The sequence below is a fragment of the Seriola aureovittata genome, chromosome 8, assembly GCF_021018895.1.
Source record: "Seriola aureovittata isolate HTS-2021-v1 ecotype China chromosome 8, ASM2101889v1, whole genome shotgun sequence".
NCBI lineage: Eukaryota > Metazoa > Chordata > Actinopteri > Carangiformes > Carangidae > Seriola > Seriola aureovittata.
The window spans coordinates 7,023,954-7,040,129 of record NC_079371.1 but is presented as its reverse complement, the minus strand read 5'-3'; the positions used below and the strand labels follow the sequence as shown (position 1 = coordinate 7,040,129).

At 38.5% G+C, this 16,176-nt stretch overlaps 1 protein-coding gene across 6 annotated transcripts in view; it reads right to left on the bottom strand.

Moving 5' to 3' along the window:
• diaph2 (diaphanous-related formin 2) overlaps nt 1-16,176 on the bottom strand; it is a 372,424-nt gene that overhangs the window by 255,880 nt on the left and 100,368 nt on the right. For all 6 annotated transcript variants that reach the window (XM_056382907.1, XM_056382908.1, XM_056382912.1 and 3 more), the window contains 5 exons: nt 8,175-8,249; nt 8,009-8,078; nt 7,080-7,216; nt 3,613-3,721; nt 903-1,013 (listed from right to left, as the gene is read on the bottom strand). In XM_056382907.1, coding sequence (XP_056238882.1) covers nt 903-1,013; nt 3,613-3,721; nt 7,080-7,216; nt 8,009-8,078; nt 8,175-8,249 — 502 coding nt within the window. The remainder of the gene's footprint in view (nt 1-902; nt 1,014-3,612; nt 3,722-7,079; nt 7,217-8,008; nt 8,079-8,174; nt 8,250-16,176) is intronic.

The window sequence follows — 16,176 nt, the reverse complement described above, 5'->3', positions numbered from 1 at the left end:
TGCTCCAGCTGTACAGAGAACAGGGAACTGAAATGCCCTAAAACCTTTCACCACGCATCCCAGACAGTACTTATTTCTACACACCTGTTCCAGTCATGAGGGGCTATGGGGGTGCTCTTTACCACTTCTCTATGAATCACCGGTAGTGGAGTTTACAGATGGAGACAGGGCCAAATGTAACCCAATTTCTGCAGGTATCAATCACACCGCACCGCTTTTTTGGTGCACCATCTGTCTTAAGCAACACTGGTTCAGAGGGAGGTGCACGAATAAGGAGAGAAAGAGAAGAGGAGGAGGTCCAAATGTATGCGTCAAGGACTACAAGAACAAAACAAATTGGGCTTCTTTTTTCAGTGGAGTTCACTTTTTTTTTTTTACTACAGTGACTCCTGAATGTAACTCATAATTAGATGAAAGCGTGTCAGTTTGAATGTCGGCATTAAAAGCCTTGAACATTCATAAATGATTGTACACTGAGACTCTTTCATATCAGGGGGCAGAATTGAAGATAATTAAAGTAATGACAGTAATAATCAACAGGAGCAGCTGGGATGACTTATTAGCAACTGGCTCTTTGACATGTTCACCCCACGCGCTACAAACTAGAGCTTGAGTGATGAGTTGGAGCTTGTCTGCCTTCGCCTCATGTGAAGAAGTGTAAACTCCCTGATAATGATGCCAGGACGACCTGTGCGATGCGGTGCTAGCAATGCATGACACTTGACATAAGCTACTACCACTACTAATTATACCACTACTTTAACTACTAATTAAATTAATTATAATAAAACCTATCCTTATATATATCTTTGTGATTTTAAGTCACTCATGAAGCTACCAGTTCTTGAATCTTGTGAAGAGGGTTTAATTCTACACCTGGATTATCTGGTCTGATAACTCACCGGCAGGATCTTCTTGAGGCCACATCTCAAGAACTCATTGCGCAGATGTATCCGGAAGTCGAGGTCATCAGGGGACGTGACCAAAGCATTGATCAGCTGCATGCAAGCAACCTGTGGAGAAGACAGACAAAAACACAAACAGAGAAAGAAGGTTAGGAAATAAGAAAATAAATGAGAAATAAAACATATTAATACAATATTAAATAGTTTCATTGTAAATTGTGTGTTTGGTCTCAGAAAAATAAATGTGTGTTATGGAGTGATTATTTGCTCTTTGCTTCTTTTCCAAAACCAAAATCACAGAAAAATGATTGTATTGATGGAGCGAGAGAGACCAGAAGAGAAACCGTAGAAAGTAAAGGCCTGGTGTGTCTATTGACTAGATGTGTATTATTAATGGATTTATTGGAAAGGAAAAAGCCTCTAAGTATGTGTGTGTGTTTCTGTGTGTATGTTAGGTGGAGGATAGGGTTAAGAGGAAATTGCTGATGAATTATAATGAGCAGGAAAGTGTTTCAGGGGAGCAAACCATGGATAAGACAGTCTTCCTTGGACAGACAATCGATAGCAGGCTGAAGGATTCCCATGGACAATGTGAAACGTCTTCTGAAACCTTGACCCTGTGCTGTTGGCTTGTATGTGTTATTAATAAGAGCCACAACAATGCTGATTCTGTGTGGTTTCCTCCGTCAGATTATTTTTCTGTGTTAGAGTTAGGGTTAGAATTTCGATTCTAACATATTCTTGCTTAATAGTTTCAACAAAATCTCAAACATGCAGATACACCTGCATTAAGGGAAATAAACCTACAACAGCAGATCACCCCATCTAGTGCTATCTGAACAAATTACTTGACACAAGATACAACCAAATAAACCATATCTGCTTTCTGAATTTCTGCCTTGTGAAAAGATGAGCAAAAGCTATATGGAGTGCACTGGTTTGTTTTTCTGTTACTGTGAAGTTGTAGCAGCAGTGTGTGTGTTAGCCAGTTATGGGGATAAAACGCATGATGTTATGCCATACAGATATAGGATACTGTATAATCTCTTGGGAAAGTACAGGCTTGATAGAGTAAAGGACACCCTGCCACTGAGCATGTACCACTTGTGCCACGCTCCCAAAACATGGCAAACTTCTCCATGTTTCAGAAAGGCATGAGGGCTTCTAAGCAAGATCTGTGCACTGAAACCTGACATTTTACTGTATCCACCAGAGGCCAGAAACATAAAAGAAACTCTACCAAATCTTCACAGAATTTATGAGAGTGAAGAAAGCCATGGAGCTCATGAAAAATTCTTTCTCTTCTCCTGCATACAGATGGATACTTACAAGCACCTCAAACATACCTCAAACATACCTCAGTCATATATACCGGAGTGGGAAGTGGATGGGTTGGAGGTGGGGGCATTATCTGTGTAGGTTTACAGAGCTGCAGCAGTGCCATGGGGGGGTTTCTAAACATTGTAATTAAAAGTGGCACTGCTGGGACGGTTTTAATGTTGAAATGCTGAGTTTCTTTCATGCTCAGCAGACAAGCATAGCCTGAACTACAGCAAAACACATTTTAATCACATTAGCAAAGTCTAGTTCTACAGCCCATCACAGGTTTTGGATAAAAAGTCAATTAATTTCCTTGAGCCCCCTGCATCAGCAAAGCATTTTAATTTACTTCACAATTAGCAGAGCTTCATTTCATTAACAGCAAAATTTAAAGGAAAAACAACAGCCCCCTAATAAAAGAATATCTACTTTCTCTTGCGCCACCCGCCTCATCAGTTTCCTTCATGACTTTTCCTTCATGACTTCCCAATCCCTGCAGTTAAAAAAGTAATTCCTTTCGTAATTCCCTACTTTTGGTTTCACAAAAACATGTTTTAAGTGGGGTTTTTATTGCTGTTGTATAGTTTTCCCTGCTGTTGAAGAATACTAATGAAAATGAAGAGAGGTATGGTGCTGCAGTTGCCCTTTCACACCAAGTCCTCTGAGACCCAACTTCACTGCAGCATAGAAAAAAGCAAGGAGAGGAATTTGTAAGAACTGACAAAAATGAGCAAGGCAGTAAGAGGAGGAAAAATGTGAGAAAGAACGAAAAAAAAAGACATAAAGCTTATAGGAAATCAACATCTCTGCTTTTTTATTATCATTTTTCTGGTGTTTGCAAAAAGAATGGGGTAGTTCAGTAGAGGAGATCAATGAAGCAGGTGTTTTTGATTAAAGCAGTGGCGATGGAGCTCAGGATGCATTTCAATAGCCCCATGATCACGTCATGTGCTAGAGGTGTTGTAGGGTTGACAAGCGGCCGCTACGGCACGAAGAGAGAGGCAGAGAAAAACGCATGTAAGGAGACAGTTGACGCTGAGGTCCCAGAGTGACAACTATCAATTTCCGTCTTGCCTGGCATCAAACGTGGTTTTCTAGGCAAAACAGTTCATGTGAATGACACTGGACTGTGCCAGGTTTCTGCCCACTGTGGCCAGTATGAATTAGTGTGTATGACTATTTAAGTAAGAAAATATTTCACAGAATAATACTGAATTTAGATCAGTATGATAAGATAACATAGGTGGTTATTGTATTGATCATTGGAATGGCCACTAAACCATGAAGTTTACAGTTCAAAGGAAATAACCTACTAAGAGGGTAGTGATGAATGAATGATGATTATTAAAGAGTGATGTTAATTGCTTCTTGGTGTGCAATTCCTAACCTGGAGTTGCTGGGCTTCGTGGTTCTCCAGTCCTTCCACAATTGAAGCAAATCTCTCTTTATTGTTCCTCTCTGCAGCAATTGTCATGGCAGCGAGAATCTTATCCAGGCTGGAAGACAACAGAGAGCAGGGAGCAGGCAAACAAAAAAGTCAACAAACACTTTTATCACCTCACTGACAGGACATTTACTCACAATTTTCAGCTCAAACACCATGTATCTTATCTTCCCTTGTGTGTTGGTGTGGACATTTACTCCGCCAGTCTTTGGTCACCCTGACAAACGCTGCTGCTTTCCATCTCTTTGTATGTATTCTGGTCTATTATTGCAGCAGTATCCAATTTTGACTTCATCATGCTTTCTACTAAGGTGATGCTAGACAAAAACAGGGTTTTACTTCAAATGTGTTCACTTGTCAAAGCAATTGTGGTAGAGAGTATTTGGCTCGGTGAAAAAAGGGTGCAAATTATTGCAGGGACTGCCAGACTAATGTGCAAATACACCTATTGAGAAGGTAAGCAAATTAGAGTACTTGCAAGGGCTCAAGGCAACTTGGCTAAATAGAACATTGGACAATTTAAGCCTCTGACTTGTGAATGAAAGAGAAAGTTTGTGCTACACACATGGAAACACACACAGAGGACTGTAATAAAAGTAAATTGATGTCTTATGAGCACTTACATAAACAGTGATTTACAATATGCTTACATAATAACTGGTAACAGGTGGCCTCTCTATCACTGCAGGGAAGGGCCACATTTGCTGTTTTGCTTTCATCAGTTGAGAAACTGAACAGCTTAACTCCCTGTCCTCAACCTTCCTACTCTCTTGCCTCTCGCCTGATATACAAGTTCCTCTTGCTGTTACAATAAATAAGTTAAGAAACAAATCAATAGTCACACTAGGCCAAATGCTAAAATACCAGTTTATGTATGTGTGAACATGTGTTATCACACATGCCACCAAGGCTGTTGCCATTTTTATTACCTTATATCATGCCAAAATATAACACTTTGAAGATGGCAAAATACTAGCATTCCTTAGTGAGTGAGGGAGATCATGTGTCTGAGACCAATAGGACTGTATGTGTGGAGTAAGCCTGACAGAGAGATAAATTGAATGGCCATACTCTGTGATAGGGGTTAGAAAGTCACAGACAAGCAAGGGGAGCTGCATACTGAGTAGCTTTAAAGCCAGTTCAGACGACGCTTCAAAACAGGCAAGATAGATCTGCTTAACTTGTCGTGTTCCCTTTTGATGCTGTCAGCTGAAGTGGGTGTTGAACATGAGTCAGCGTCACAACATTGGTTGGCAGAGAAGTTTCTGAGCAAGAAAGTGACGGCTCAGCTCCTTTGGCTGTCACTTCTACAGGATATGTACATTTTTTTTCTATGATCATGGCAGAGATCTCCATATTTACTTTTCTTGATCACTTTGAGAGTGAAGTGTGAGAGAGAGAGAGAGAGAGAGAGAGTGTGTGTCTGTTTAAAAATAGTTATTGTGTCCACATGCTAATTATTATGTCCAATTATTAATTCATTGCATCAATTCAGCAACATATTTATGTATATACAAGCTGACATCAGCAATAATCTATTTTAAAATGCTGTGATTCAACTTCCTGAAGAAGAACTAGCTTGATAAAACTTTATTAACTTCACAAAACTGGCATACCACTTCCAAGAAGCCACTGAAGTAATCACCTGTCTTCTTTAGAGGATGCGGCAGCTTTTGCTACCCATAGCTAACTTGTTTGACCCAAAAACACGCCCTCTACACACTGGGAAAAGAACATGAAAAGCACATCACTTCAAGGGCAGACCAGGTATTGTGCACACTGGTTCACTCATGTGGCTTGTGGGAATACTTAAACAAAACCGTTGTTTATTGTATTAGCTTCACCTATGCTTTTCTGCTATGACAGGTCATGCTGTCTGCTGTGAAGAAGGTCTATTATTACCTCATACAATTAACACACAATATCACAAGATCATGGGATATTTACATACATTTATGCTTTTCAGTGAAAATGCTGAATTGTACTGTATATTTTCTGATAAGTATATTCTCACACTATCGTAAACATCAGTTTAATAGATATACATTTTAGGAGCAGTTACTGAAGATAACTGTGATTTTTAGAAATTGAACTGAATCAATAAAAACCAATAAATGTAAACCAATAAAATGGTTTTGAAGTGATTTACCAGAAATTATAATTATATTGGATTAAATTACTGTTAGGACAAAGATTTACACTCCTTGACATTCTTTAACTTCAAAACTATTTTGGGAACCATGCACAGTGAGGGTCAGAACTTCAGAACTACAAGCATCAAGGCCTATTTGGATGGTCAGAGATGTAGAGACACACTGCTGAACTCAGCTTCTCCAACAGAATTTGTGGGTTTGTTTATTTCCACCACTGCATACAGACTGACTTTGAAGTGCCATTGTTATTCTAGTCTGGCCCTGAGGGAAACAATAAAAAACACTCCCCTAAATCCAATTTATAAGCTGTCAGCCACGTTGTGTATCTGTGGCAAACTACACTGAGTAGTTCAACACATTAAACAGACTAAACTGCATCATCTGACCATGTGACCCAGTAGGTTTCTGTACCGTCTGAGGTCATCTGTAACTGCACCATATGTACACAGTGAGTACAGATGTATGCCGGTGGTGAAATCTCTGTGTGCGTATATATATATATATATGTATATATAGTACATGCCACCCAGCGGGAAAAGACAAAGGCATTAGTGATATTCCAGTGTTTACAAGGTGCAGCCATCCCTATTGCTGTTTCAGAAACATTACAGAGTGTGTAAACATAGCAGAGATGGACCGAATCCCTTTCATCATTACTTTTTGTCATTAGTCAGGATTTTGAAATTGTTATTGTATAATTGTATAATGTTATATACTGAAAAAAATGGAGAAATGTGTCCCTCACTCAACTTTGAATACTGAAAACTCACTTATTAATTTAAATAGAGGCTATGCAAAAGGGTTAGTTCACTCATATCAAAAAATAAATACATTTTTCCACTTACCTAAAGAGGTATCTATCAAGCAAATACCTCTAGTTTTATTTGTAATGGTTGAGCTATATGTCCCTGAAATGTCTGGACTGTGTTTCAAGATTAAAACAGTTTTTAAAAAAACACTAAAAAGCAAGGTCTGTGGATTAAACTGATTTTTGTCAGTTTTGTTTGTTTTCTCATGCTTTAAAGACCACAAATGGAATTTTATTTAAGTCTCAGTAAAAAAATATCTCAAAACATACAAAGCTGGAAATAAAATCAAAGCTCCTGACATCATATAAATGTTGGAGAATGGAAATATGATGGTCTATCTACTGTACAAATGTCTCTTTAATGATACGCAAGACATGAAAAAGTGTGCAAGAGCAAGATGTGAGGAAAGAAATGGGACAAATGATCAGGCGAAGTGAGTTACACTTACATGTTTTCCTCTCCAATAATACAGAAGGCAGAGAGAATTTTGACAATCTCTGTCATCATGTTGGTTTGTTTGGGGTCAATCGCTCGTGCCAGCAGCAACAGGCTCCGCTCATCTCCCAAGATCCTTTGCAGTCCATACTGTGAAACATGGAAGGGAGGAGGTAGGACAGAGGAAAAAAAGTCCATTGGGTATAAATTAATGAGAACATTTGCATTCATGGAGAACTTTCACTTTAAGTAAAAAATGAATTATACAAAGAAGCTCTAATGTACGTAAGTTATAGTTAGCCTTAATTTTCTTTTAAGCAGGGACAACGAGGCCATGGGAGAAAATGGAGAGGATGATGAATTAATTCAATTCAGGACAGGACTATAGGGACAAATACTTATAGTCTCCTGTACCTTTTAGTCTCCTCACAACTGAAGGAACGGGTAAAGATGACCACGTGTGGGGATTAACTCTAAGAGAAGCAATATCAATAGTTCATCTATCCTTGAAATGTGTGTCACTTTTGAGAAATGAGCCAGACCTTCCCAAAAAGGATAATTAAAAGATCTGAGACTGTGGGCTAGAAATGGTATTTTCTGTCCCATTATCGCAGGCTTGTCAGAGTCCAGATTCAAATGTTTAGAATCCCAGCCATCTGAAGCACAAGTAGAAATTTCTAATAACTTCTAAGATGTCTACTATAAGTGTACACAGAGTGGCCTTGTTATTTAATGGGTAACAAAAACATTAAACATTACCTTTGCTTGCGTTAGTGAATTCAAATTAAATAAAAATTTCAGGGCACTAACTCTTTTCGAATCATTTCAGGTCATTTAGGATGGCGCCGGTGCAATATCATTTCACTACGCAGACATTAAAAGAGATCATTATCTAATTAATCGACTGGATGGATCATCTTCTCTTCGTCGACTCTTACAAACCTTATTGTTCATGAAAGCCTTCAAGCATTGGATAAGTTTATGCTGGTTCCGTTTATCAATATTCTCTTGCCTAAAAAACAAATTGAAAAAGATATGGTGATTACAAGAACAGAACGCACTACTATAAAAATGACACAGACACAGGATGTCAAAGCAGATCACTCACTGTTTCTTGTCCAGCAGCCTCTCCAAAGCATCCAGAAGAAGTCCAAGACCCTCATGACCAAAGTTATTAACCCAACTAGAAACACAAGACAGACACACAAACATCAGTTACACAATATTCTGTCAAAATTGTTATTGCATTGCTGGTTTATTGTAAGCCATGTTGATTCACAGAAGGAAACAAATAGAAGCAATATTGTATTAACCTCAGGGGAAATCAGTCATTCAGACTAATATCAAAGGTTTAACACTCACTTAGATAAATTGACTGTTGTAGTGTTTTTTAATTCCTAACAGGAAGAGCTACAAATGAAAAACCACCCTGCCCTCCATGATACTGAATACAGTCTGAAATTCAACTGTACCCATTTGCAAGAAAATGAACACCCACCCCTCTTTAGTTAGTATTCCAATTGCAAAGCAGTTTGTATTCAGGCCCCCCTGTGAGCTGCTATGTTCCTGTGCCAAAAGATTAAGCAATGCAAGAAAGATAACACAGTAATCAATAATGATTCGCGAGAGATAATTGGCTATAAACCATAGCGTATCAGGAGACGGCAAATGATCCAGTGCAGATGAGCCTGTTTGTCTAAGCCGGGCAAGAGAAGGGTGGGAGGGACAGTGTGGTCACAGCCAGATTATGTCATTAGCATTACTTGTTTTCAGGCCCCTAACTGTCAATAACACAAAATGCATGGAGCAATTTTCTGACATTAACGGGGCATAAGTCAATGATTTATCCCGCCTTTTTGACAATGATTTGAAATAATAATGGTTTGAGTATTAAAGTCATTTGTATTGACTCAGTGAGTCGGAAGAGACCCTCAATCAGGGAAGAGATGCTCTAGCCTGAGGCAACTGGTGAAGTTGAGGTGAGATATTTCTTTGATCTGTGACTAAATTAGCACACACTACACCCCACCATTACTCAAATTGCACTAGCAGATGAGAGGAACCAATTTATATGTTATTACTCTTTACCGTAGTGTATGATGATGACCTGTTTTCTTAATGAAAACAAAACATCATTATGTTGTACATTTATAAATGTCTGTTTACAAAAAGCCTTCCAGTTTGAATGTTTCCTTCCAGCACGTGCTTTGCACATCTTTAAGGTGATACAATAAGGAAGAACCAACTGGCTCAGTTTACTCCCAAATAATAATGCAGTTATATGTATTTGTGTTACGGAGGAGGTAGGAGTAAATGACTGTAGTAAATGACTAGGGCAACAAAGAGGGAAAGTAGGTGACATGGCTGAGGGAGCACAATTCAGTAAAGCAACATCTTTGTTTATGCTCCTTAGTAATGATGGTAATAGCCTTCAGAGAGCAGGAAATGGAACCAATATTTGTGAGGAGAAATTGTGTGTGGAACTGCAATTTGGGATTCTGGGAATGCTGTGTCACCTGAACAAGGTGTGTGAAAAAAGCACTGATAAGGAAGGGAGGATTTGGAGGAAAACACGAGAAAAAGGACATATTTCATTAATACACACACACGCTGTCACACAACAACCAGGCAGGGAAACCATCATTTGACTCATTGTTACCAACAGAAACAGACTGAAAAGCCACTCCAGTGGTCAGAGTGAGCCAGAAATTCCTTACGATGTTTCTACTCTAAATGCTAAACATTTTTTCAACACAAAAGCTCCAACTTTGAGAAAAAGCCAGACAACTCCCATTCCATACTTCTCACATAGCCACTTGGTTGAGATTTTGTTGATGATATGATCAATTTTTTCATCCATCCATTTCATTACACCACCGGTATCTTTGGGTACTCACGGGGCAGGACTGGTATAGTTTGACACCAAAAAGCTTTACTGACCATCATTACATGCAGTGAGAGCTAAAGAGAAAAGATGAAGATTAATCTAGAACAAACATTTACACTCTTGTAAAAAAAACAACTTGTAGGAATTATTGTAAGTACCAGCTACTCACGAAAAAAGAGCTTTGCTAATATATATCTTCAATGGAGAAGTTGTGCTAATTAAAACTTTAATATATAGTTGTTGGACTGAAACAGGACAAGCATAAAAGAAAAGAGAGATTGGAAGCGTCTGCACAGTAAATTTTTCATCAAAAATGTACATTTTGCTGCAGGTTACAACATAATGCAGTCCCTCCAAGGTTTTTCATGCACTAAGTGTTTTGACTCCTCCCTACATCTCAGACTGTCTATCATTTTCTGTCCCCTCACGTATACCCTTAGGTCCTCTGCAGCTTGCCTTCTAAATGTCCCCAAAGTTACCACAAAGAAAATGAGAGATGGTACTTCTACAGTGTTTGTCCTGAGGCTATGAAATGCTCTATCCCTGTTCATCAGTAAAAGTGCCTCGGTGGACAACATACTATTACAACTAACACAAATAACAATACTAGTAACACCACTACTAGTATGTGTGTGTGTGTTATACTACTATTACTTGCAGTTATCATAATCTAATAATCTGTTTCTACCTTTCCCTCATTAGAACATTGTGTATCAACAATAACATTTACAAGCTTACAGTATTATCAGTGGGATTTCTAATCAGATATCCCTTACTGCTTAGGAGGGGGAGCAGCAAAACCTGAACTGTAGAGGTGGCTAAAGCTTGTGTTTGGTCAAACATAATGTGTGCTTGTTTCTTGGGGCCATTAAAATATCAATGTAGCGATTCACATTAAACACATTAAAGGAACAAGAGATCGAATCCTTCCCTTATCAGTCTCTTCTTCTAATGTGGGCATACATCCAAGGATTTCATTAACTTGGGGAGAACTTGTTCATCTAATATTGATGGCTATAATCCTCTAGTTAAGTGCCACCAAATTGTGTTACTTTCTGCAATCATGTATATTCCGCAGGCAAAATGAAAAATTCATGGTCGGTCTTAGGGAAGCAATTTCTTATTTTATATTTTGTGCTAGCTAGATGAAATTATGTTGTAGTTATGTTAACTGCTATAAAATGTATGCACTGAAAATCTAAGAGTTTGGCCCACATATAAGTGTTTATATATAAATAAGATTTTTACTGGCAAGATGTAGAGTGCATTACGAAAATATTCAGAACCTTTTTTTCCACATCTTATGTTTCGGCCTCATGCTAAAATCCTTTAATTATTTTTTTCCCCTCATCAATTTACACTAAATACCCCATAATGACAGCAAAAATTTAAGAAATATTTGCACATTTAATAAAAGAGAAAAACTTCAATATCATATTGACCCAAGTAAAGGGTCTGAATGCTTTACTCAGAACTTAGTACTTATTTGAAACACCTTTGGCAGCGATAACAGCCTCAAGTGTTCTTGGGTATGACATGACCAGCTTTGCAAAACTGGATTTGGGGATTTTCTGCCATTCTTCTCTGGACATCCTCTCATGCTCTGTCAGGACGGATGGGGACCGTTGGTGGACAGCCATTTTCAGGTTATTTGATTGGGTTCAAGTCAGGGCTCTGGCAAGGACCTTCACAGAGTTGTCCCTAAGCCACTCCTGCATTGTCTTGGCTGTGGGATTAGGGTCATTGTGCTGTTGGAATGTGAACCATGGGCCCAGTCCTGGATGCTCTCCGTTGAGCTTTCCCTTACCCCTGACCAGTCTCCTAGTCCCCGATGCTGAAAAACTTTCCCACAGCATGATGCTGCCACCACCATGTGTTCATGTGTCTTTCATTGAGGAGAGTTTTACATCTTGTCTAACATTGCAGTAAAGGTTGTCTTTTGGAAACTTTCTCCCATCTCTAAACAGGATCTCTGGAGCTCAGCGAAAGTGACCATCAGGTTCTTGGTCACCTCTCTTACCAAGGCACTTCTTACACGATTGCTCGCTTTGGCTGGGCGGACAGCTCTAGAGAGTCCTGGTTGTTCCAAACTTCTTCAGTTTATAATAATGGAGGCCACTGTGCTCTTGGGAACCTTGAATTCTTTTATAGCCTTCTGCATTTGATTGACGCCTCGACAAAACCCTGTCTCAGCTTTTAGTCAACAAAGTCAAAATATCTTGGATTGAGATGACCACTTGTCTTCCAGTCAAATAACATTTGTTTCCTAAAAGGCATTACTCTCTGATACGTGCTGCCATAACAAATGCAGTTATTCATGAGCAAATCCAAAATCCAATCCATCCTATTTCTATACTGCTAATCTAGTTTAGGTCACTGGGGTGTGGAGCCTATCCCATCATGCATTTCGTGAGAGGCAGGTCACCAATTTAACACAGGGCAAACTTAGAGAAAATCCCAGAACATGTAAACTCCACACAGATACACCTTAAACAGTGACAGTGCTCAGCACTGAGCCACCATGATAAAATACCTGCATGCATAGTGGCATGTGTGCACAATATGTACAGCATTTTCAAGGTAAACAAGATTGAGCCTTCTTTAAATGAAAACTTTGACATTCAATCAATCACATCCTCACTCCATCATTCAGAGAGTCTTGACACAGCTTACTCAGACTGTGCTTCAAGGTACTTCACTGAAACACTGAAAAAAGGAATGAACTAAATAAGTTGCAAAGGCACCTCAGTCATCACACATATAATCCTATTACAGTGCACACTTACAGCATGCATCCATTGTACCAGTGGACAAAGTGGTACTCCTGGCACCACTTCAAGTTGTGTTCGTATCTTGCTCAAGAGAATACAAGTAGTGACAGTGTATAGAGTTCTGTATATCGCTAAACTAGAGGACAAAATGTCATACCAAGGGGTACGGAAAGGAAAGTGAAGAGTGTGTAGAGTTCTGCGAATACTTGGCAAGAGAAATGTTCGTACATGATGAAAAGATTACTCATGCAAATCAGCAGCCACAGCGAGTGACTCGAGAGCAACAGATACAGTGAGAGGCAGACACTCTCTCACGCTTTCTGTTTGACTGATCACTGGTCTCGTGGTTAGATGGCTGGTACATGCATTGATTTCAATCTATAGACCACTTTTATTATTTTATCATGGTTAGGTGGGGAGCTTCATTATTGAAAGATCCTGAGCAAGTGCAATATCTTTCATATAGTATTACAGGAAAAGCCATGCAACTGTCCCTCTGTGGGACTACTGGCCTATTCAGTGCTACAGTACTCTAATTGACGCCCAATGTTCTGTGCAACAAATAGCTCTGAACATTATAGCTTGAAACCAAGCACCACCAGTGTCTACTTAGTGACTTATCATGCCAAACATGGAGCTATATTATATTCTGATCAATTTAATAGCCAGCTGAAATAACTATAATGCACAGGGAATATCAGATGGCCGATATTAGATACAAAATATTAACTGTAGTTTCCTGTTCATTGCATCTAAAAAAAATAATGCATTTCAAAAATAACTGTTAACAGCAACAACTTTTATTTGTGAGTTTTTTTTATTATTTATAGCTTTGACTTATTTGATTAAAAAACTATCCCCCTAAGAATTTCAGCATTAATGGCTGTGGCCTTTATTTGGCCGCTTGCAATTAAAAAAAATTATAAATCACAGAAGTGCTGAATGAATCCTAAGAGATATGTGGTCACACAGGGTTCATTTTCTTTTTAAGGAAATTTGACTGTTTTACTGTTATCAGAGCAATAACTGAGCTCATATAAAACTCAGTCTCTTGTTTAAAATGTTAAAAATGTTTTGCTTTTTTGCCACTCCAGATGTCCCATGAGGTCTTCACACAAGCTAGCTGCTCTAAAAAAATGCTATATCAAAATCTAAAATAGTATGTACGACTCTCCAACATTTGCACAAGCTATCAAATTGGTTATAATGCCATACAATAAAATTCTAGCTATTAAACTACATGAGACATATCCAGACAGCAAAAGAAGACACACACAAATATAGTAAACTTATAACCAGTATCAATGACAAAAACACATTTTTCTTCACAAATCCCTCATAGAATTCTTATAATCCACCACACAGTTTCCTCTTTTGTTTTGTTGACCCTGATTCGCAGAAAGCTTCACCTCACACAAAAGTGAATTAAATATTTAAGAGATTGTTGATGGATATGGTAGAACCAAGGTAAAATGAGGTTGCCAAGAAACTACTGAAATGCCTTGAGTATAATAGATACCCTGTCAATTCAGCATTTACACATACATAGAGCCAAAACCATTGCTGTCCCTGCGCGTCCCTGAAAGAGAACAATAAGCGCCTGATATCCTTCACATGTAAATCCAGGTAACATGAACTCTCTCCATCAAAGTGACAAGTGCTAAGTCATTCCACTTAGCCGTCCTGATAATATCTCAGGGCTCTATCTCCTGCAGGCTCGCACAGTTCTTAAATGTAATGCGTCACAGCTGAAAACATCTAATGACTGGACAATTCAAAAATCTGCATATAACACATACTGTGCAGATAAACTGTTTATCTTCTTCTGTTTCAAAATAACAATATAATGCAAAACAACTTCATTAAGATACAACAGAGGACCTATTTACAGAACCAACTGGGGTAGTACTGATGTTTGATATTGGTACAAAAGGAAGTAACAGTCTCAGAACAGTATTGCTGGGGTCAGCACTCCAACAATGTCACCGGTGGTGTAGCCAAGCACGCGCAGAAATTCTGTGTGCATTTATGTGTGCCTGTGTCTGTAAGGATGGAAAACAAAACTGAATGAGGGCATTGTGCATCTGTCTATAGTTTGTGTCTGTATACAAAATGCTACCTGCATACTTTGAAATGACCCACCGCAAAGTGCAAAACATTCCACAATCCACAGCGTTAAGTGAAGGTATGAAACCAGTAGTACAACTGGCAAATTGCTGGTTGATTGGACCATGTAATTTAATTGTTGGGTGCACTGTGAATTTGTATGTGTTGTGTAAGATGAGAGAAAGGTTCCTCAGGGTTCTGCAGTGATGAGTTTCATCTTTCAAGGAGGTGAAGGAAATGCAGTGGCAAGCACTTCTTTGACAGAAAGGATATAATTTTCTTCTACGTTCAAAGCCATGAAGTTGCCATTTTGTTCAAGCTTTTGTTGCTGCTACCTTTTACAGTTGATGTATAAAAAAAAGCCTTTGCAGATTGTCAGTGTACACCTCCAAGAATGTTTGTGTTATTATTTGATATCTGCTGGAAACTACTAAAACATTAGGACAGCTCTAGAGCTCTCCTAAATCATGGAGAAGACAAGATGACTTTTGTCGGTTAGTAAAGTTGATGAATGCTTTTATTCCTAAACATAACAGTAGATGAGAATGTGGACCAGATTGGACAGATATCCTGCTCTTTCATGCTTATTAAATTGGGTCAAATGGGGTTCAAGGTTATGTCCCACATAGCAGAAAACATGAGAATATTTCTAGAATTTTGCAACTTTATTTATATGTCAAGTAATTTGTCAAGCTGTATTGTTAAAATACATATTAACACACAAACGATGTGCACTATAACATATTGTATTGCGTCTGAAGGGATCACATTTTCCACATATAAAGAATGGCACAAATTAAAAGCAGAATGAGGAAAAAGACACAATGAAATGGACAGTATATGATTGGAACATGCCAGTTATTTCCTTTACCTGTGCAAGACAATTTCCAACTAAATAAGGAATTCAAATCAGATATTTCTGAATTATGTATGTATCACTCTGGGGCCATAACAGATACGGCTATCTTGGAGGTTAACAGATGGTGTCATAAAATCAAATAGGCATCACTCTTAAAATATACTCAGACACTGAGGACATTTATGTCTCCGAAATCGTTTTCACTGCCTCCGAGGAAGAAGGGCGAACGTCAACTCTGAAGTCAGCCACAAGGGTAAAAACTAGTTAACTTTCTCATTTCTGACTGCTCGTCACGTCCGTTGAAGACAGTGTCATAAGATTCATGCCAAATTTTACTGTCATATAAAACTGTTTGAATGCTATAAAACGAGACTGACTGTACCATCCTGAAAACTAAAAGACAAAAAAATGGAATTTACTAATGGGTGAATTATTTTTCTTACTGTTAAAATGAAAGCACCAGAGAAATCTCTGCCTATAGACTGCT